At 35.6% G+C, this 24,533-nt stretch overlaps 1 protein-coding gene across 10 annotated transcripts in view; it reads right to left on the reverse strand.

Moving 5' to 3' along the window:
- The window catches only part of DCAF6 (DDB1 and CUL4 associated factor 6), a 131,330-nt gene that overhangs the window by 60,813 nt on the left and 45,984 nt on the right, over window positions 1-24,533 (reverse strand). For all 10 annotated transcript variants that reach the window (XM_038542619.1, XM_038542618.1, XM_038542620.1 and 7 more), the window contains exons 5-10: window positions 23,411-23,524; window positions 22,656-22,791; window positions 19,966-20,180; window positions 12,997-13,090; window positions 11,669-11,788; window positions 8,792-9,052 (exon numbers count right to left, since the gene is read on the reverse strand). In XM_038542619.1, the coding sequence (XP_038398547.1) occupies window positions 8,792-9,052; window positions 11,669-11,788; window positions 12,997-13,090; window positions 19,966-20,180; window positions 22,656-22,791; window positions 23,411-23,524 (940 nt within the window). The remainder of the gene's footprint in view (window positions 1-8,791; window positions 9,053-11,668; window positions 11,789-12,996; window positions 13,091-19,965; window positions 20,181-22,655; window positions 22,792-23,410; window positions 23,525-24,533) is intronic.

A 24,533-nucleotide genomic window follows, 5' to 3' on the forward strand; every position in this document is an offset into this window, starting at 1 on the left:
ATTTGGTTTATTGTTTCAGGAATCAATCGTGCCAGAGATACTAACACCTTGTTACCATGACCTCTAATTATAAAGAATTTTATTCAGTCAGTCAATTGGCAGTTAAGATCTAGCAAACAAACAAACAAAAAAAGATCTAGCAAACAATTCAAGTATCATCACAGTCTCTCAATGCTAGTTCTTCCTAGAAAATTCTCTAGTACCAAGCAAGACAGTATTCACTGACTAATAAATTGTGATGCTCAATGGTATAGTGCCTTCTTTTTAGGTATATACATACATCTTATTTATTGACAGCATAATAGCAATGCTTTTAGCAGTATAAAACAAACAATTATGCACTCATAAAGTTTGTTAATTTTACACTTCAAAAGAAATTACCATAAAGAGATTACATGTTTTGCTAAAACAGAAAAATCGCAGAAAATTCCCTTGACTTTATTGTTTCAAACCCTCTCTCTTGTGCTGTCACGTGTTTTATGGAGACAGAAGAATCTCCACCTAGACCCACTAGATGCTGCAGCATATAAATAGTAGGCTCTCTCTATACCTTGGAAAATCAAGATTTAGTTATGATGTCATGAACTATTTATTCAATGCTTCCAGTGCTTTTTAAAAGAACAATTTGTTTGTTTACTTTTAAGGCTGGTTGTATGTGGCTTTTTCTCCCCTGGGTTAAAACCAAAAATGAGGCCATGGAAAGAAGTCACCACATAGCCAACTAGGAAGGGCAAATATTAAGTTAAAAATTCCAACCAGACTAAGCAGACTAAACAGTACTGCTAGAAATCTGAAACATTAAAGGCAGGTAAGACATACACACATTACATCCTTTTAAAAATGTATAAACATATAATTTATAATGCAAATAAATGCATTGAGAATTCGTTTTTGTTAACATGAACCAAAATGCCAAGTGAATATAATGAATACTGTAGGTTGAATTTTAAAAACAACAACAAAAAAATCCTCAACGTGTCAGGAATTGCTAATGGGAAATTTGTACTTCCATCTCCTGTAACAACCTACCCTTTTCTTGTTTTCTTCTGAAAGACTCCAGACTAATCTCCGTAATGACTCCATTCCCACTGATAGTAGACCCGACAAAGGTCCACTTGTTTCTAATTTCATATCCTGCCTCTCCAATACACAGCATCTTTTGTCCTAGACACTGGATTATTTCGGTCTCTAATCTGCTAGTAGTTTATCTGCCTGCTATGGATCTGTCCTCCAATGCCAACTTGCTTCTTGTCCAGGTGATCCTTGTGCATTTTTCTCTTAGAACTGTCATTCCTTTAATGACTTTCAAGTTCCCCTGGTCTCTTCTTTGGTCTCCCCAAAGTAACCATTAATCTAATATTTCCCCTTGTTTCTAATCTATATATTGCTTCTAGACTGAATAGGCCCTGGTACCCTTTAAGGAAGTTATAATCTGGATATTTGGGCTTTGAAAGGTTTATTATTCTATGCCATATTATTTCTCAACAATTTTTCTACAGAGCTTAGTTTAGCTGTGAAGATTCTGAATAGACCTATATAAATTTGTAAATCTGGACATTTGTAAAAAAGCAGGAATTCACACAAAAGCCGTATCACATACTATGTTACAGAAACTAAATTCTCATGGTCTGAATGGGTTATTTAATTAAACACACACGGATCCCTTAGGTGACTCACTTCTCACAAAGTGAAAATCTAAAGTGAATTTTCTATGTGCTGGTAACCCCATTCGATCCAAAGAAACCACCTTCTCAAATATTATAATAATAAAACCATTCTAAGAAGGCAAAATAAATCACAAATCAATCAAAAATTAACAAAATAATTACAAATTTTAGTAAGTGCTTTTCAGGAAGTAAACAGGGCTATATAAAAGAATATTTTAGTAAAGGAAGATGAATCTGGCTAGGGTAGTAAGGACACCAGAACTGAGACACCAAGAAAAAGAAGTTGGCTGCAATAAGTCAGGGGGAAGAGCTTCTTAAGTACAGAGAACAGCAAGTGCAAAGGCTCAGAATCAGAAACAAAGATGCAGAAGAGAACTTGGCACATTCAATGGAATAAAGGAAACCATTGCAGGTAGAGCATAATGATCACTGGGAACTGAGAAAGTCCTGTGAAATGAGGTTAGGTTAGAGAGGTGGACAAAACCTAGGCCACGTAGGTTCTTTAAGATCCATTAATTTTGGGACACCTGGGTGGCTCAGTGGTTGAGCATCTGGCCTTCGGCCCAGGGCGTGATCCTGGAGTCCAGGTTCAAGTCCCACGTCGAGCTCCCTGCATGGAGCCTGCTTCTCTCTCTGCCTGTTTCTGCCTTTCTCTCTTTCTGTGTCTCTCATGAATAAATAAGTAAAATATTTTTTTTTTAAATCCATCAATTTTTTGGGGGGGGGGTAATTCTACTCTTAAATGCAATTAGAAGTCTTTGAGGGGTTTTAAACAGCAAAGCTATATAATCTGATTTAACACGGTAAAATACTGCTGCATGGTAAATAAATGGTAAGAGAGTGACAGCAGATTCAGGGAGATCAATTAGAAGATTAAAAATGATGGATGGAAGAAGAGTAATTTATTTTAGACACAGAACCAACAAGACTTGCTGATGGACTGAGCATGGGACATGAAAGCAAGCAATCAAGAATAACATATAGGCTGTTAAAATAAGCAAATGGGGCAGGTGGTTTTAAGTTTACTAAAATATAAAACCACCAAGATGGAAGAGATTAGCAGACGGGAAGGATATGAGGCTAAATTAAGTTTTAGTGTGGACATGTTAAGCTTAAGATACTGAGAGATAACCAAAAAGAAGGGTCAAAGGAACAGCTGGACATAGGAGTCTGTAACTTAAAGTGGAAGATCAGATTGTTGACATACATTTAGAAATCTTCACCTTAGAAAAGCTATTCACAGCTATGTAAATTGATGCAGTCCCCCAGTGTTACAGAACAGAGAAAAGAGTGCAGACTAAGAAGTTCTACTAAAATATTCTGAAGGAAATAGAACAAGCATCAACAGTGATTACTGAAAATCAGCTAGAGTTTGTAATAAGAATAAATAGGCAAAGTGGTAACACAGATGCCAAGAAAGGAAAGTGTTTCAAGAAAAAGAGTGTCAGGGACGCCTGGGTGGTGGCTCAGTGGTTGAGTGTCTGCCTTTGGCTCAGGGAGTGATCCCAGGGTCCTGGGATCGAGTCCCACATCAGGTTCCTCACAGGGAGCTGCTTCTCCTCTGCCTGTGTCTCTACCCCTCTCTCTACATCTCTCATACATAAATAAGTAAAATCTTAAAAAAAAAAAAAAAGAACTGAAAAGAGTGTCAGACTATGTTAAATGCAAATGAATGAAAAATCTAGTAAGATACTAAGATACTAACAAGTCACCAGTGACTCTGACCAAAAGCTTCAGTAGATATAGAGCTGAAAGGCAGACAGGAGTTAGGTGAAAACACATGGAAGATGGAAAGACAGTGGAAACGATATGTGAGCACTTCTTGTGAAGACTCATCATGAGAGGAGCAAAGGCACAAGGCTGGGGGAGAGTGTGGGGTAATTAAGGGAAGGTATTTTTAAGAAAGGAGGTAGTAACAGAGCATGTTTGAAGTAGAAAAGGACCAATGCAGTAGAAAAGATAATACTTATGATGCAAAAGCCAGAGAATCTGGAAAGGGATAGTGATTGCACTGACTAGCCTTTGACAGGAACAGACATACTTCTTACCCAAATGAGAGAGTGTCAAGAGACTGAAAAGTAGGAAGGTGAGTGCTTCCCCCACACACATACTGTGAATGGAAGGTGACAGCTGGGAGGGGAGGATGAAGGTAAAGGAAAGTGATAAACGTCTGAGAGACAAGAAGGTGCAAAATAAACACTTTTAGTTGTTGAGCAGCAGTGTTTAAAAGACTTTTCTGACACAGTGTTGAGCACCCAATGAAATGTGCAGTTGTTACTTTCTTCACCACAACTCAGTTGCAGACTAAAAGAGGGCAAATAATTAGGTTCACAGATGGCATTTTGCCAGGCAAATTTTCACATTCCCACCGTGCCTTTCTTTTACCTCAGCAATGTGACAGAGGAAATATAAGGGACATAAGGGAAACATTTACATAAAGAGGTACCTAAGGCAGGGCAAGAAGCACTTTCTCATTCTATCTCTATGTAAGGCAATGGAGGCACACCTCCAAGAAACTGCAGATTGGTTCGAAAGCACCACAATAAAGCAAATATCCAATAAGGCAAGTCAAAAGAACTTTTTGGTTTCCTAGTGCATATAAAAGTCATGTTTACACCATTCTATAGTCTATTAAGTATGCAATTGCATGCTGTCTAAAAGACAATATACATACCTTAATTTAAAAATACTTTATTGCTTTAAAAAAAAAAAAAGCTAACCATCATCCGACTTTCAGTGAGTCATAATCTTCTTGCTGATGGAGAATCTTCCTTGATGCTTTTGGTTGCTGACTGATCAGGCTGTGAAGGGTGGGATGGCTGTGGCATCAACTGACTCTTTAACAATTTATCAGAAGCATACAACACTATTGGATAGCATTTTACCCCACAGAACTTCTTTCAAAATTGGAATCAATCCTCTCCAACTCTGCCACTGCTTTATCAACTAAGTTTATGTAAGATTCTGAATTCTTTGTTGTCATTTCAGCAGTCTTTACACATGTTCACCAGGAGTAGATTCTATCTCAACAGATACTTTCTTTGCTCATCTACCAGAAGCAACTCCTCATGCATTTAAGTATGATCCTGAGATGTGGTGAGTCAGTCCCATCTTCCGGCTCCACTTCTCATGCTAGTTTTCTTGCTATTTCCACATCTGCAGTTATTTGCTCTACTGAAGAAGCCTTGAACACCTCAAAGTCATTCATGAGGGTTGAAATTGACTTCTTCCAAATTCCTATTCATGTTGATACTTTGACCTCATGAATATTCTTCTTTATTTTTCTAAGTAGGCTCCAAGCCCAGTGTGAGGCCTAATGTGGGGCTTGAACCTGAGATCAAGAGTCGGACACTTAACTGATTGAGCCACCCAGGTGCCCTGAAACATGAATATTCTTAATGTTATCTAGAATGAGGAAACCTTTCCAGAAGGTTTTCAATTTACTCCCAGATCCATTGGAGGAATCACTATCTTTGGCAGCTGTAGCCTTACAAAAGGTATTTCTAAAATAAGAAGATTTGACTTCTTGACCCAAGGGCTACAGAATGGATGTTGTGTTAGCAGGCATAAAAACATTAACCTTGTACATCTCCATCAGAGCTCATGGATAACCAGATACATTGTGAATGAGCAGGAATATTTTGAAGGGAATCTTTTTTTCTGAGCAGTAGGTCTCAACAGTGGATTTAATATTCAGTGAACCGGAATGCCTGGGTGCCTCAGTGGTTTGGTGCCTGCCTGTGGCCAAGGGCGTGATCCTGTAGACCCAGGATCGAGTCCTACATCGGGCTCCCTGCATGGAGTCTGCTTCTCCCTCTGCCTCTCTCTCTCCCCGTGTCTCTCATGAATAAATAAATAAATAAATAAATCTTTTAAAAAATACATTCAGTGAACCATGTTGTAAACAGACATGCTGTCATCCTGGCTCTGTTGTTCCATTTCTAGAGCACAGGCAGAGTAGATTTAACATATATCTTAAGGGAGGGATACCTGGGTGGCTCAGCAGTTGAGCATCTGCCTTCACCTCAAGGCATGATACTGGGATCAGAGATCAAGTCTCGCATTGGGCTCCTTGCATGGAGCCTGCTTCTCCCTCTGCCTATAACTCTGCCTCTGTCTGTGTCTCTCATGAATAAATAAATAAAGTCTTAAATAAATAAATAAATAAATAAATAAATAAATAAATAAATAATAAATAAACAAATCTATCTATCTATCTATCTATCTATCTATCTATAAGGGACCTAGGATTTTCAGAATGGGAAATGCTAGCTTCAAACTTTCCTCCTGCAGCTTCCTCACATCTCTGAGCCTTCAGAGAGATGAAGAGAGTGAGAGCCTTCCTCTGGATTAGGCTTTGGCTTAAGGGAATGTTGTGGCTATTTGATCTTCTACACAGATCACTAAAACTTTCTCCATATCAGAGATAAGGTTGTTTCGCTTTCTTACCATTTGTGTGTTTACTGGAGCAACACTTCTGATTTCCTTCATGAACTTTTCCTTTGCATTCACAATTTGGCTGTTTGGCACAAGAGGCCTAGTTTTTTGCCTATCTAGGCTTTCAGCATGACTTCTTCACTGAGCTTAATCATATTTAGTTTTTTATTTAAAGTAAGAGATGTGTAACTCTTCCTTTCACTTGAACACTTAGAGGCCATTTTAGGTTATCAACTGGCCTACTTTCAATATTGTCATATCTCAGGGAATAGGGAGGTCCAAGGAGAGGGAGAGAGAGAGAGGAACAGCTGTTCAAGAGAGCAGTCAAAACACACACACATTTACAGAATAAGTTCACTGTCTTATATAGGTGGCATTTGTGGTACTCCAAGTCAATGACAATAATAACATCAAAGATCACTAATCATAGATCACCCTAACAAATACGATAATAATGAAAAGGTTTGAAATATTGTGAGAATTACCAAAATGTGACACAGACATGAAGCAAGCAAACGCTGTTGGAAAAATACTGCCAACAGACTAGCTCGACGCAGGGTTGCCACAAACCTTCAATGTGTAAAAAAAAAAAAATATGCAAAACATAACAAACTAAAGCACAATAAAATGAGGTATATATTTGTAATAAAAATCACAGCTCCCCCTACCACACAGAGAATTCCTAGTATCCATAAACCTATCTGAACCTACAAGTGCAAAAGAGATTGGGGAAAAAACAAAACAAAACAGAAAAAACTCATTAAGTCTGTATTGTTAAAATGTTGTACTCAGGGATAAAGAAAGGCTTGCTGTCAAAACAATTCCAGGTATAATCCTTAGATACTACATCTAACATCAAATCATTTTCTTCAATACTGACCCTATTTGAGTAATATGGAAGTATTCTGATTTTCCAAAGTGCAGTCAACTAAAATTCTTATAACTGGTAGAGACCAGTTAAAAATATCTCCGTACTAGCTCAGCGGTTTAGCACCGCCTTCAGCCCAGGGCCTGATCCTGGAGACCGGGATAGAGTCCCGCATCGGGATCCCTGCATGGAGCCTGCTTCTCCCTCTGCCTGTGTCTCTGCCTCTCTCTGTGTCTCTCATGAATAAATAAATAAAATCTTTAAAAAAGGAAAGAAAAATATTTCCTTACTTCTTTAAAAAGATTACAGGCAAAGGTACCAAGTAATGATCAATCATTTCCCTATTTTAATGATTCAAATGACTACCTGATACTTACATTAAATATTAAAAGGGATTTAACAATCTGAAATGCAATATTAATTGTGTTAAATATCTGTAACAAAAAAGAAAAATGAAACTCCAAACTAAGTACTTTACTCAGAAATAGGTTTAAAAAACAACTGGAATTAGTTAGAATTCAGTGGCACATGAATATAAGCTAGGGAATTTTCTTACTAAGTTTTCCTGATAACTTATAATTGATCAAAATCTTTAAGAAAATTTCCAAGAATGCCATAACTTTAAAATTCTTTTTTTTTTTTTTTACCAATTTTATCTGCTTTGACAAACTTTTGATTCTACTTCCCAAACACTCCAAAATATTTTACTTTACCATAGGTTGAAATGCTAACTATATCAATTAGACAGTGGAAAACCTGACTTAATAGCTCAGCTTTCAGCTTATTATTACAGATAAACTGTGCATAAGTATTAATAATTACATAATTGACTCTGGCTTCCATTCCCATAGAAACTGAAATGAATGACCAAAAATGGGATAAATTGATTAAAAAAATGCCTAATTTAAAACATCCTTTATTTGGTGATCTGGTATCAGAATTCAGAGAAGAATAGTGATAGCTTGGCAGTTAAGCTATCAGGAATTTTTTATAGATTTAAGTTTAGGCTTGCCAGTTGTATCTCTGGTTTCTAGTATTTTTTGTATGTCAAGTGAATGCCTCCTTAGTAGAACCCAGAGAAATATATGAATAAAATCTTACTGCTTATTATAATTACATGTATACAGTTGAAATACCAAGTAAACTATAGTCATATCTGCTGAAAACTACTGTTATAAATACTAGTACATTCCATAGTTGGGGGGAAAAAAGTTGAACATAAGTAGTTTTAATATTGGGAGGAAAATAGTATTTTAACAGAATTTAGGAGTGGATTTTTTTTTCCACTAACATCAAGTATCAAGAAGACAAGGACTTGTTAAAACAAATCCTTTTCATGTAAGTATAGGAGAAATAAATCTTTTGGTAAATTGTGTATGTTGTCAAAAAGAGATGCTATTAAAAGGACCACATAGAATGTATTTAAAGTATTTCATGATTTGAAGAAAGATTATAAAAAATATAAATACAGAGAACCAAGTTAAGTCTAGAAAGACATTTTTGTCTATAATGGCTTATAAAAGTAATTTTTAAATCAACTGCATGAAGCTATGTCAAAACACTATCTGCTGGCACCTACACTTTTTAAAGAATTATCTTAGGTAAACTGAAGATACTGATATTTGTTAAATTCATGCAAGTTAGGCACACTTGAAGTTTGTGTTTAAATTACATGTTCACATATAACATGTCATTTTGATTTATTCTGGCAAGAACAAATTCATGTGATTTAGTATCTTTCAAACCAGAACATAAAGAAGTATTCATAATCAGAAATGATCAGATGAACCACAGCCTATTTAAAGAGTAGCATCCTCACCAGACTGATGATGAGTATGGCGTCCAGATGCCTCCACAGACTGCCTTTGTTCATTGTCTGGAGAAGACAGCAAAGATGTAGAATGAGGGCTTTCTGTAGAAGAGGATGTCGAATGAGCCTGAGCTGACATTGCAGAGGACGTAGAAGGCTGAAGAGACTGTTCAGCTGAAGGATCTACTTCCATTGCACTTTCCCCCACTTCCAAATCAGTACTTGATGGGACCGCAGGAAGTGCAGACACATCTGACTGGCTCGTTCCACCTTCAAAAAACACATGTTAATGCAAATTCAAATACTGACTGCTTTCCAAAACCAGCTACACTAAAGAGGTATGTTCAGAAAACACACGTGCACTTGCACATTCATGTACACACACAGGAACATATAATTTCAGGATATCAAAAATACTCAGTGGGGGTTTGATCCCTCTGACCAAATAGGCTAATCAAGAGGGGTAAAAATCTATCTACAGAACATTTTTGTTAAAATAATCAGTCTTTCAAGATCAATATGGTACCCCCATGTAGACAAAGCTAAATAATAGGTTGTAAAATGCCTAAAAATAACATCTTAATTTGAAGATGATGACTCTGATTTAATGACTGGATAATAGCAGGATGGATTTTATTTTTTGTTGTTGTTGTTGTTGTTTTGGAAAGCATGCATAAAAGTAGAGGGGAGCAGAGTGAGAGAATCTTTTTTTTTTTTTAGATTTTATTTATTTATTCATGAGAGACACACAGAGAGAGAAGCAGGCTCCATGCAAGGAGCCCGACATGAGACTCAATCCCAGGTCTCCAGGATCATGCCCTGGGCCGAAGGTGGTGCAAAACCGCTGAGCCACCTGGGCTGCCTGAGAGAATCTTAAGCAGGCTCCATGCCCAGTACAGAGCCACACACAGGGCTCAGTCTCACGACCCTGAGATCATGACCTGAGCTGAAATCAAGAGTCAGATGCTTAACTAATGGAGCCATGTAGATGCCCCGAGAATGAATTTTATTGATATGTTTCCATTCTACAACATAACATCTTTGGTAAATATTTAAATATTTTGGGAAGAGTGAAGTTACAAATAAGCCAGAATAAGATTAAGTTCCTATATTATGCTAAATGAAGTAAGTCAATCAGAGAAAGACAATTATATTATTTCACTCATGTAGAATTTAAGAAACAAAACAGGAGCATAGAGGGAGAGAGGAAAAAATAAAACAAGATGAAATCAGAGAGGGACAAACTGTAAGAGACTCTTAATCATAGGAAAAAGCTGAGGGTCACTGGAGAGGAGGTGGTGAGGGGATAGGGTAACTGGCTGATGGACATTAAAGAGGGCACATGGGCAGCCCCAGTGGCGCAGCGGTTTAGTGCCACCTGCAGCCTAGGGCGTGATCCTGGAGACCCGGGATCGAGTCCCACGTCAGGCTTCCTGCGTGGAGCCTGCTTCTCCCTCTGTCTGTGTCTCTGCCCCTCTCTCTCTGAATAAATAAATAAATCTTAAAAAAAAAAATAAAGAGGGCACATGATATAATGAGCATTGGGTGTTATACGACTGATGAATTACTGGCCTCTACTTCTGAAACCAATAATATATTATATGTTAATTTAAATTAAATAAAATAAATTAAAATAAAATTAAAATAAAATAAATTTAAATAAAATTTAAAAAATAAAAGTATATATACAAATAGAACAGAAACAAAAAGATTAGTTCCTGATTCCTACTTCATTAGTAATAATGTCTTAACCACTAAATTAACATAATACTGTCATGATTTAAAAAGGCTTGACTGAGGTGACTGGGTGGCTCAGTCTGGTAAGCATCTGCTTTCAACTCAGGTCATGATCCTGGGGGTCCTGGGATAGAGCTCCACATTGGGCTCCCCACTCAGCGGGGAGTCTGCTTCTCCTTCTCCCTCTTCTCCCACCCAACTCATGTACTCTGCTCCTTGTCTCTCAAATAAATAAAATCTTTTAAAAAATTAAAAAATAAAAAAATAAACAAAAAGGCTTGAGTATCTACTATGTGCAATGCTAGGCTTCGTGCTTTCTGCAAAGGAATAATTAGGAATAATCCATAAACATTAACAATTTTCCTCAATTCTAGATGTTATTAAAAGAAAGAATGGACTAATCAAGTTCATGTCTTATAAGATGCAACTACCACAAAATACCAAGTTTTTTCCTTTAATCACCATGATTTAAGTATTTCTTAAACTTAAGCACAAATTCAGTAACTCTTAAGTACACCCGCAGCCAAGGAACTTTTTTTTTTTAAGATTTTACTTATTTATTCATGAGAGACCCTAAGAGAGAGGCAGACATAGGCAGAGGGAGATGCAGGCTCTTCACAAGGATCCTAACGCAGGACTCAATCCCAGGACCCCGAGATCACCACCTGAGCCGAAGGCAGATGCTCAACCACTGAGCCACCCAGGTGCCCCCAAGGAATTTTTTAAGTTAATTGCTCAAGAGCCCAAAGCTAGAAAGTAATGAACTAAAATATGAAAATAGGTCAGCTAACACTAGAAACAGCAATTAATAACCAACGCATAAGTAACCTAAAGGTTAAACTATTTCATCATATAAAACTTCATCTACAGAGTTTTATATATTTCCATTCTCAGAATGCATACAAAAAAGACTTCAAAGGGAAGTATCAGGTTTTCTTACTTTTCTTGAGAAAAGCGAAAAAGAAGAGGTAGGTCTACTGGAACGTGAAGGGACAAATTATACTCAATACCTTTGGTCCTCTACTGCTTCACACAATATAGTTAAGGACCTGTGATTATTATAGATATAAACTGGATGATATAAGTAAAGCAAATGTCAATAAAACAGCTTTTGCCAGCTTTTGAGTGACTTCAATTAAGAAAAATTACCTCTTGGTCGAGATCTTCCTCGCCCCCTATTGCTTTGTGCCACTTCACTTGCTTCTTCAAACCACCTCGATAACATGTCAGACATTCTCTGCATCAATGACACATTGGGACTTTGCTCACCTATCACAATACAGTTCTTATCAGTGAATTCAGTAGTAAGTCAGGATCTTTCATTAATGCAAAAACCCAGATATTAAGGCCTTTAAAATGAGAGCAATTAAAAAAAAAAGAATCAAATTGCCTAAATAAATTCTATTAATGTACACAAATCTATCAGTTATCATCACATTTCATAGTATATATTTTTGCAAGTGACTCTCCATCTATATTTTGAGTTCCTCAAGAATAGGATTTATATTTCATCTTTGTCTATTCTTAAGTACCTCTACACCTCTCACCCTGACTGACCCCCAACCCACATCTTTAGTTCCACCAGCTCATGAATTATATCAATTAAAAGAAAGGTTTGCACTCTCAAATTTCCTTAAACTGATTTTCACCACACTGTAAGCATATTCCATATATTTGAAATTAACAAAAACTAGAAAGTATTGTATTTGTCTCTTCCCTCTACTCCTTTTCTCCTTCAAATATATGTTTTCTTTAGGGAATTATCAAATTAAGTATGACATCAAATTAAAGATAATTCTATAATCATATAATTTAAAATGCAAATAATTTGTTCTTGAATTTTCATGAAAATAGAATTTCATACTTTACTGCCTTTATTTAGTGTTGCTTTAAGTTTAAATATATAAGATGATGACAAGGATAATATATTGGGGAATATGCTTTTGATCTTAAAAGAATTCAAAAGTCATTAAAATAAGATTTTGGCTACCAACCAATTATTAACATACACACAGATTAATTCTATTTTAAAAGTGTGCCATCTTAAGGCTCCCAAAGTAGTTTCTTATGCTTATCAAAAGCACTTGATAAAAGAAAAATAATTTATCTGCTATTATAAAACTCTTGGGTTGGAAATTGAAGTTTTCATTTCACTTTATATCTAATAGGCAAAGTTAAAAAGATTGATGATGTCCAATGTTTTACATGGCAATGGGCATTCTCATACTTCCAGTAGAAATGTAAAGTAGTGTACTTATTTTGGAGGGTAATATGATAGCTATCAAAAGTAAATGTATTATCCAGTGATCCAGTCATTCATTCCACTTTTAGGAATTGATCTTCAGATGCATTTGCACAAGTATATTAAGATAAAAGTACAAGGATGTTTGTTTCAGCATCACTTATAAGAAAAAAAGAAATAAGTTAAAAGATTAATTTTTAAATTCTATATTAGAAAGGCTGAAAAGTAGAGTTACCATCTCGTTCTCGTTCACTCTCAGGCCTCGCTCGGGGTCCAGTGTCTGACCAATCACCACGAAGTCTCAGACGCTTCACTGGAGGCTGTCGTAACTAAAAGATGAAGAGAAAACTCATTTGCTCAATTCTTAAAGCATACTTGAAGTCTAACAAATTCTTTTCATGTCTTTGCTTTCTTTATTGAGTATGCAAAAGAGATCCTAAGTCAAAACATGAAAGACGGCTCTTAATAATGATGGTACCTATTGATGGTACAGCCTACACTTAACATCTTCACCCTAAATTAGAGTCTGAGTGCAACTTTGAAATCATGTATATGTGACTTCTAATCCCACCTGTATCACTTTACAACTGACCACAGGAAAGTTATTTAACTGCAATGAGCTTGAGTTTTGTTCGTTTTTTTTTTTTTTTAAGATTTTATTTATTTATTCATGAGAGACACAGAGAGAGGCAGAGACACAGGCCGAGGGTGAAGTAGGCTCCATGCAGGGAGCCCGACATGGGACTTGATCCCGGGACTTCAGGATTGCGCCCTGGGCCAAAGGCAGGAACTAAACCGCTGAGCCACCCAGGGATCCCCAATGAGCCTGAGTTTTGATGATGATACATGTAGTCTAGGTAAAGTATCTACATACCTGACAATAGGAATTATCACTATTTTATTATCAGTTTACTCTCCGGTTCCCCCCCATCTACTGCAACCCTTCATTACTCACTTCAGGATCTCTACTCTATCTGGTTTCCCTCATTTTTGGCTAATTACTCTTCCTCCTACTTCAGCTGCATCCTACAAACTTACTATAGTCTACAACCTCCTAATTCCTTCTAACCTTTCTCAGAAGATGTATCATTTATTTTGCTTAAGCTTAATAACTCCATCTGTGCTTTTCATTTTATTCCTTCAATTCCTCAAGCACTTTGCTTTGACAATTATGCTCTTTCCCATACGTACATTCATTTCCTCTCTCATTTCTTCCTTACAATATGCTGAAGATACTTACCATTTTTAACAAACAAAACACCTCAATTTTATATTTCTATCCAGCTATACTCGTTCCCATTTTCTGAAGCCTTATTGCCAAGCTTCTTGGAAAGAAGTCTATATTTATTCCACTTTTATCTTCTAATCCTTCCTCAATTCACTGTAGTCATCTTATGTTCCCAACATTCCACTGAATTCATTCTCATCAATGTCACCCATGAGTGATTACTTGCTAAGTTCACTGATCAGTGAAAAAGTGATCGACAATCAATTGCCAATCCAAATGGCACACCTTTCACAACTTAATCCATTTGATGTCTATAGCATTTAACACCCTTGATCATTCTCTGTAACTTTTATAATGTTTAATATTTTTTATTGAGATATAACACACGTAACATGATAGTCACCCTTTTAAAGCGTGTAGGTCAGTGGTTCATATGCACAAAGCTGCGCAACCACTTGCACCATTAATTCCAGGATGTTTTCATTACCTCAAAGAGAAATCCTAGAACTGTGAGCAGCTGCTCCTCACTCCTCCCAGCACTTGGCTCCTGGTGACCATGAATCTACTTTCTGTCTCTAGGGCTATGCCTGTTCTGGACATTTCATAGACATGGAATAATATGTGGTTCTATCTGGCTTTTTTCATATGGCATAGTATTTTCAAAGTTCATCCATGTTGTACCATGTATCATTTCTTTTTATGGTTCAATAATATTCCATTATTTGGATATACCATATTTTGTTTATTCATTTATCAGTCTATGAGCATTGAGTAGTTTTCATTTTTCGGCTGTTGTGAATAATGCTGCTAGGAACATATGTGGAAGATTTTATGGGGACATATGTTTTCAATTCTCTTCAGTATATATCTAGAAATGGATTTGCTAGATCATATGATAACTCTATGTTTAACTTTTGAGGAACTGCCAAGCTGTTTTCCAAAGCAGCTGCACCATTTTACATTCCTACCAGCAATGTGTGAAAGCTCCAATTTCTCCACATCTTCAATGCTGTTATTGACCTTTAAAATTTTAGTCGACCTAGTAAGTGTGAAATGGTACCTTACTGTGGTTCCAATATATTTTGGTTACTAGATTCTAAATCATAAATCAATGATATACAAACATTTTCTCCCATTTTTGTGGCTCACTTCTTTTATTTTTATTTTTTAATAAAACATTGATTTTTTTTCCTTTTAATTAAGCAGATTTTGATAGAAATCTGTAAATTTTCTGTTTTCCCCTGGAAACCATACTGAGCAACAAGATGGAGAGAATCTTTACACCCTCGGCAAAGAAGACAGAAAAAAAAAACCTTCACAAATTCCATAAGTATATAAATGTGGCTAAGAACAACAAAGAATAGCAAAATCTGCAGGAAGCCACAAGTGTGACAGGGAATAATCAGAAGATTAGAGAAAGCCTAGTGTGGCAGGTGTCCAAAATCTTAGACAAATAATCATTTCCAGAAACAGCAGGCCTCACTCTGTATGTGAACTATATTTAGAATAGAAAAGAGCCCTGCTCCATAGTTATGAAAGAGGAATTTTATATTATACAAGCAAAGAAATAGTGTTTTAACTTCAGCAACTCTTTCTGGAACAAGGTCTTCAAGTTAAAAACAGTCTCAAGCTTGACTTTTTGAGATATGCAAAATAACCTAGTCAAGAATACTGAAAATGGGGAAAAGATATTTGCAAATGACATATCAGATAAAGGGCTAGTTTCCAAGATCTATAAAGAACTTATTAAACTCAACACCAAAGAAACAAACAATCCAATCATGAAATGGGTAAAAGACATGAAGAGAAATCTCACAGAGGAAGACAGAGACATGGCCAACATGCATATGAGAAAATGCTCTGCATCACTTGCCATCAGGGAAATACAAATCAAAACCACAATGAGATACCACCTCACACCAGTGAGAATGGGGGCAAATTAACAAGGCAGGAAACAACAAATGTTGGAGAGGATGCGGAGAAAAGGGAACCCTCTTACACTGTTGGTGGGAATGTGAACTAGTGCAGCCACTCTGGAAAACTGTGTGGAGGTTCCTCAAAGAGTTAACAATAGACCTGCCCTACGACCCAGCAATTGCACTGCTGGGGATTTACCCCAAAGATACAGATGCAATGAAACGCCGGGACACCTGCACCCCGATGTTTATAGCAGCAATGGCCACAATAGTCAAACTGTGGAAGGGGCCTCAGTGTCCATCGAAAGATGAATGGATAAAGAAGATGTGGTTTATGAATACAATGGAATATTACTCAGTTATTAGAAATGACAAATACCCACCATTTGCTTCAACGTGGATGAAACTGGAGGGTATTATGCTGAGTGAAGTAAGTCAGTCGGAGAAGGACAAACATTATATGTTCTCATTCATGTGGGGAATATAAATAATAGTGAAAGGGAATATAAGGGAAGGGAGAAGAAATGTGTGGGAAATATCAGAAAGGGAAACATAACGTAAAGACTGCTAACTCTGGGAAACGAACTAGGGGTGGTAGAAGGGGAGGAGGGCGGGGGGTGGGAGTGATTGGGTGACGGGCACTGGGGGTTATTCTGTATGTTGGTAAATTGAACACCAATAAAAAAAAAAAAAAGAGGGAAAAAAAAAGAATACTGAAAATGGTGCAAGCATTAATTCAGTCATTCAACTAAGACTTTCCTGAGCACCTTCTATGTACCAGGTACCACTCTAGGTATTAGGAAAAGATCAATGGACAAATCACACAAAAACTCCAATGTTACATAATTTACAAACTAGTGGAGTAGATGAACAACACATGGTAAAAAAAAAAAAAAAAAAAAAAAGTAAAATATACAAAAGAAAGTGTTGAGTATTATGGGGAAAAAAAATTAAGTAGACAAAAGTGATAGGCAGTACCTAGGAGTTAAGGGCTGCGATTTTAAAATGGGAGGTTAAGGAGGGCCTCACTGAGAATGTGACAAGAGTGAAAACCTAAAAATAGGTAAGAAAAGATGAAATCCAGATATGTGGGAAGACCATTTGATGTGCAGTAAATGCAAAAACATAAGGGAGAAGCATGCTTAGGCTGCCTAAATAAGTCAGTAGAGGTGACCAGAGCAGAGTACAGTAGAAGTACTGAGAAAACAGTACAAGTCAAGAAGCACATGATAGAAGATCTTGAAGCCACTATAGGGACCTTAGTTTTTGTTTTAAGTGAGATGGAGAACCACTTGGGAGTGTTGATCAGAAGAGTAGCGTAATTTGACTTGATTTTAAAGGATCATTTAGGTGCTACATAACTAAAGGACTATGAGGTTGGGGGTGAAAGCAAGGAGACTGGTTAAAAGCTACCACAACAATCTAGGAAAGATGGTGATGTCTTGGATCAGGGTAGTAGTGGTAGTGAGAATGCAAAGTAGTCCTACAGATTTGGGATATGTATTTTTGAAACAAACTGTGAGAACAGAAAATGAGACACCAGATTCAACAACGTGGACCAACAACGAAGTAGGGCAAGTGGGGAAAATGTCAAATAGATAGGAGAGGAAAAGGAAGACAGCAAAGACAATAAAAAGAAAACAGAATACAAAAAAAGAAAAATGAGAAGTGACAAAAAATACTAAAGAATGGAAAAATGAAAGAGAAATTATAAGAGGATATAAAGAAAGAAAAAGAAGCCTCCACAAATTAAGAAAATATAAAAATATCATGAATACATAAGAAAAAAATCATTATGTGAAACTTTTATTCACATTTTAAAACCCCAATCATTTCTTACATTTCCAGTCAAAATACATTATTCCTTCCTCTGCTCCTCTTATAACATAACTCATGTGTAATTTTATTGTTAAAGTTTTACATATTCTTTTATTTGTATCTTTCCACTAAACTGTAAATTCCTGAGTAAGAGGCCATGTCTTTGTCACAGTTGTCCTTGAATTTCTAAAGTTTCTAAAGGACCTAGTATATGCAGGTGCCCAATAAAGATCTGGTGAGTAGAATGTATCCAAATGCTACTATCAAGGATTTGGCATAAAATACTGAAGAAAACCTGATGAGCTTAAGAAGGGGACAGACTACTAATTTCTTCTTCTATATACACCTGTGATTGCTTGGTTTAGTATACTAAGCATGATTTATTTTTGTAATTTTAATCTACTGTGAGAAGTATTATTCTTAATTTAGTTAATTCAACAAAGAATACTGAGAAAACCACATTCAAAAAATAACCAAGTGTTCATGACTCAGCCTCATTCACACTGATTATGTAAACATATTTTGGCTAAATATTCTATGGTATAAAAGCTGGTTGGCCCACTTAAAAATGTTTCTGCATTTCCAACTTTCATTATGTAATAGTCACAAAGCTAGACTGTAACTTCACTAGAGCACATATCTCAAGAGGAATTACACAGCAGCAACAAAATAAAAGAGCAGATCTCATGTTTTCAATTAAACCAATAAATTCAAAAATAGCTTTCATTAGCCATCATACTCTTCTTTGTCAATTTCCTCATTCACTTAAATACACTAGCATATTTAAAATTCCCAAAAATATTTATAAAGTTATCCTGATTTTTTCCCCTCATTTTATAGCCTTCTAAACCTGTAATCATAAGAACTGGATTTAGTTTTGTAGAAACTAGAAAATTGTTGTTCCTGAGTACCTTTAAGGTATGTTCAATAGGGGTTGGTCCAATACCGAAAAGTTACTGATTATTAATAAAGCAACAGTTAATTTCAAAAACATTTACAAGCCAAACAGTAGAGTGATTAAACACAAAACATTAAAAAAAAAAATCCAAAGTGCAAAAGATGTTGGGGAAAGCAGTTTCTGTGAGGTTAAAACAATCATTCTTCTATTGCTGAATACTTCAAGGATGTATTATTTCTGGGTTTTGCCTTTTACAAATAAGAAGATGATCTGCTATTTTATTTTTTTAAAGATTTTATTTTTAAGTAATCTCTGTGGGACTTAAACTCACGACCCCAAGATCAAGAGTTGCAGGCTCTACTAACTGAGCCTGCCAGGCATTCCAATGGTTTGGTTCACTATTTGAGTCATTTTAGTGGTAGTATTTCTTCTACCCAATTTTCAATATGTAATATTTTATATATATGTGTGTGTGTATATATATAATAGATATAAAATGTGATAATATAAACTTCAATAAGACTAAATGTTTATGTTTAACAAGATTTTACATATTACCATTTACCATTCACATGTAGACAGCAATTCCTTCCTCTCCCCACTGTTTGCATATGTATGTGTGTGTATATACTTTAAGTTACCTTTTTCCCACTCACTAAGTCCTATGTATTTTGTAAAATGTACCTAGGGATGCATGTTCATAACCATGAAAGAGAAGCACGATCAGGAGAGAAAGGGATTGCTGTCGACATTTGAATAGTAAATACTAACAGATAAAACTCTGATTGGTGTATGAACATAAACATTTAGTCTCTTGGGAGTTTACAAATCCTAGTTTTTATTATTTTAATTGCTTTTTCTGCAACCATTAGAACTGTTGATTTTCTTGCTTGCTGCTGTGCTTCCAACAAAGTTAAATATTTTGCTAGTGGATATACTCTTTAAAAAAAATTCACAATATTTTTCTAGAGCCTGATTCTTAATTATTAGCCCCTGTTCTTTTTTTTTTTTTTTTTAAGATTTTATTTATTCTTGAAAGACAGAGAGAGAGAAAGGCAGAGACACAGGCAGAGGGAGAAGCAGGCTCCATGCAGGGAGCCTGATGTGGGACTCGATCCTGGAACCCCAGGGACATAACCTGAGCCAAAGGCAGATGCTCAACAACTGAGCCACCTAGGTATCCCTAGCCTCTGTTCTTTCATGTATATTCCATGTCTTTTTACAAAACCTAGACTATAAATGCCTTAAAAATCTATTCTATTTTTTGAAGCCCTACAGGCCCCAGGAGTCACTGAATTAATGTTTCCTGAACTGAAAGAAGAATATGGTTTTGAGTAAACTTACCTCCTCTCTTCTTTCTTCTGCAGAAGGAGTTTTAAGTTCTCGTGCAGTATCATCTTTCGGGTCAAAAAGATATATATAATCTGAGGAGTAGCTAACAAGAATCTCTTGGCCATCCTCACTGTAACACAGAGATGTCACCCTGCAGGACTTATTATTGAGATGGGAAGGGATAAAACGGGCAACCATTCCAGTAGTTCCTCGACCTGCATAATTCCCTAAATAAGAAAACAGGAAGTTATATACATTTTTTAAGAAAAATATTTTTAAAACTCCTAATCTAAATTATGAGATGTATGATTTAATGTAGCAATATAAAATCCAAAATATCATATTCTATTTCTAGAAGAGGCCCTTTTCTCAATAGCCCGATTTTATAACAAAATAATAGAGAATATAGCATAAAGGCTACATATCTTCAAAAAAAAATTTCCTGAGTGGCTGGAATTACATAGATTACATAAATGTTCTATAAATTACATGAATGTATTATTCAAAATATGAGTCATTTAATTAAAATGATTTGTGATTATAGTTATACTAAATCATCTTCCAAAAATTTTCCCCCAATGAAGGTAATATAATTTTTAGAATATAAATAGTTAAGGTTATATTTATTATTAGTATACTAGATAAAATAGTGTACTTTCCTTTTTAAATGATTTACCTTTTGCTTCAGGTTAAAAAAAGATTTATTTATTTTTCTTATTAATCTCTACATTCAATGTGGGGCCCAAATTCATGACCCTGAGATCAAAAGTTGCATGATCTTCTGACTGACCCAGCCAGGCACCCCTATGCCTGTTTGTTTTTTTTTTTAAAGATTTTATTTATTTATTCATGAGAAACACACACAGAGAGAGGGGCAGAGACACAGGCAGAGGGAGAAGCAGGCTCCATGCAAGGAGCCTGAAGCGGGACTCAATCCCAGGACTCCAGGATCACGCCCTGGGCCAAAGGCAGGCACTAAACCGCTGAGCCACCCAGGGATCTCAGGCACCCCTATGTTTTTAAAAGATTTTTGATTGTCATGAAATTTTCCTCTTGATATCAGAATGAGGACACATTTCCAACTTTAATAATTTTGGCAATCATCAATATAATAGGAGAGAGAGAACCTGCACATGAGTGGGGGGTTTGTGGTGGGGAGGATGGGAGAAGGCAGAGGGAGAAGGAGAGAGAGAATCTTAAGCAGGCTCCATGCTCAGAAGAGCCCATTGCAGGGCTCTGAAATCTCATGACCCTGAAATCATGACCTGCATCAAAATCAAGAGTTGGACAAAAAACTGACTGAGCCACCCAGGTGCCCTCAACCTAGTCTTCCCTTTCAGTAATCTATGTCCATTTTTACTGGATATAAATTAACACTGAGATTGGCATTGTTAGTTTCTGGCCAAGTCCACTTTTATTTTTAGCAATATAAAACATGCGAATATATGTAATGTGTATATAATGTATGTATATTTGGTGGATGTGTGGGTATATAATCCTGGCCTCCCCTTACTGAGAAAATGCTAATAAGTTGGCTTTAATTTGGATATTTCAGAGGTGGTCTGAATATCCATAATGGATAAGGAGCAAATGAGTTTAATACAATCAGTCTTAAATGGTATATAAATGTAGAAGCTGAGAATAAAAGGAAACATTAAAAAGCCAAGATTGCTAACAACCACCAGAAACTAGGAGAGAAGCATGCAAGAGCCTCCTGAGTGTCACCAGCAGAAAACCCTACAAAAGACTGATTTTAGATCTCTAACCTCTGGAAAGGTAAGAATCAATTTCTGACATCTTAAACTTCAGTGCTCCAGCATCACTAATAGTAATTTAACTAGGCATAAGTATATACTGTACATTAACACATACCCAAGTCACTGTTCTTTCCTAACTTTCCTCTCTCCCACAAAGAGAAATTAGAAAGCCAAATGTTGTGGGCTAATCGTGTCCCCCCCAAATTCATGTCCATCCAGAACTCGGAATGATTCTGGAATATTTGGAAATAGGGTCTTTGCAGATGTAATGAGGCCACACTGGATTAGGGTGAGCCCTAGTTCCAATATGACCAGTGTCCCAATAAGAGGAAAATGTGGATTCAGATACATACAGAGGAGAATGGTATATAAATGTGGAAGGAGAGAGTGAAAGGAAACATTTAAAGCCATATTGCCAACAATCATCAGAAACTAGGAGAGAAGCATGCAAGAGCTTCCCTGAGAGCCACCAGCAGAAAACCCTACAATAGACTGATTTTAGATATCTAACCTCCAGAAAGATGGGAAGTTATCTTAAGCCACCCAATTTGTGGTAATTTGTTATCACAGCCCTAGGAAATTAATATGATCAACTGTTACAACTTTTTAAAGTGATAAACTGCAAAAGTATCACCTTGATAGGGTCATAAAATCTTGGTAAATGCTATTTTTACATGTATATGTATGCTCCACACCCAGTGTGGAGTCCAACGTAGGGCTTGAACTCACGACCCTTAAGATCAAAAGTTGGATGTTTAACTAATCAAGCAACCCAGGCATCCTAGTAAAATGCTATTTTTTTAATAATAACCCATATTATTTAAATACATTGTATTTGCTGAATTTTAGGACTAACTCATGAAATTTTAAAATTGCAAATATGTCATAAATATTTATTCTTTGCGCTCACAGAATCTTATATTTTCTGTAATATCAGCTTTTTACCTGTGGCTCTTGTGCCCAGCATTCGCCGATCATATATTCGTACTGAGCTATCTGAACAGCCAACAGCAAGATAATATGGTATTGGTGGACAAATAGCTACAGATGTGGCAGCACGTCGGCAGTTAATTAAAATATCCTACAAAAGATAAAACAACACCAGTTATATACAGCTTTGCTGTACAGAGGCTCCTCTAAAGATTTAAAACATTTTCCTCTTAATTAAAAGAAAATAACCTTTCTCAGAAATCCTAACTCAGTATGATAATGAGAAGACAAAAACAACATGGTTTTCTTTTAATTTATTTTTCATGTTTCTATCAGTGTTTCTAACAAATTCAGCTTATGTGAGACCATAATAAATATACTCAGTCAATATTCCTCCTTGGCAGTTTATCACTCTAAGGGAGATTCCTTTTTTCCTTATAGTTTGCTACACAACTCCAAAATTGACTTCTAGTACAGTATTGTACATTTTTCTTATAAACCAACCAAAATAAACAATACATATGGAAATATAAATTTAATTAGAGCTTAAAGAAACAAACAATAGTTGAGTAATTAAATTGCATTCTGAAGAGGAAAAATTAAAAGTCAACTCCCAAATAGAAGACTAAAACACTGAGCAATTATACTAGATCAGCAAAATTTATTACAATCACATTTACCCATAATCTTATAACCCAGAGATTACTTATCATCCAATTTTAATTATAATCTTAATTTTTTTGTCATTTGTATAAAACTTTGATTCTTACATCTTTGCAATCTTCTTTTGTGCAGCTAGTTTTGATACGTGTATCAAACCACCGGACAGTTCCATCTTCACCACAAGAGAGAAAAGTATATGGGTCATTGGGTACAGTCATAATCTGCATAGGAAAACAAAAGTACAGGTAATGTTATTGAACATTTAAACAGTTGGCTTTGAAAGACATCACTATTATTTTGTAAAATAAAATAAAGAATAAAGAAACATGTTTTTCTATTCATAGATGATCTGATCACCTATGTAGAAAATCCTATGCAATTAATTTTTTAAAAATTTAATAAGTTAGAATTCAGCAAAGTTGCAGGATACAAGACCAATATATAAAAATCAATTGTATGTCTATATACTAGCAACAAAACCATTAGAAACTGAAAATTGAAAAATAATATTTACAAAAAATACGAAAAATATAAAATACTTGAAGATATGTAAGACATGTTAACATTGAAAATTATAAAAAATAAAATAAAAGTCCTAAATAACAGGATATATATTGTGTTCATGGATTGGGACATTTAATACTGTCAATTCTCCCTAAATTGATATATAGATTCAAATAAATTCCAGCGGGATTTTTGGTATAAATGACAATTTGATTATCAAGTTTATGTGAAAATACAAAAGATCTAAAATACCGTAAGTAAGTTGAAGAAGAAGAGCAGAGGACTTATACTACTAGCTTTAAGAGTTACTATAAAACTACAGTAATTAAGATAATAGAAGTTTACTGATAAATCACTGGAAGAGAACAGGTACCGACCAAAAATAGGTGATATACATACAGCCAAGTGATTTATGATAATGGTATAAAGAAATTCAGTGGAGAAAAAAAAACAGTGTCAGAAAACTGGATATCCATATGCAAAGTAACAAAAAAGTATTCGGGCAATACTTCAGACTTTCTTAAAAAATTATTACAACATAGATCATTGATCTAAGTGTAAAACATAAAACTATAAAACTTCTAGGAAAAAAATCCCTGTGACTTTTGGTTAAATAAAGTTTTTAGCTATAACATTAGCCCATAAGAACAAAGAACTTTGATAAAATGGGCGTCCTGAAAATTAAGAACTTCTTTTGGAAAGACAGCGTTAAGAAAATGAGAAGAA

Source organism: Canis lupus, chromosome 7 (genome assembly GCF_011100685.1).
Source record: "Canis lupus familiaris isolate Mischka breed German Shepherd chromosome 7, alternate assembly UU_Cfam_GSD_1.0, whole genome shotgun sequence".
Lineage (NCBI taxonomy): Eukaryota > Metazoa > Chordata > Mammalia > Carnivora > Canidae > Canis > Canis lupus.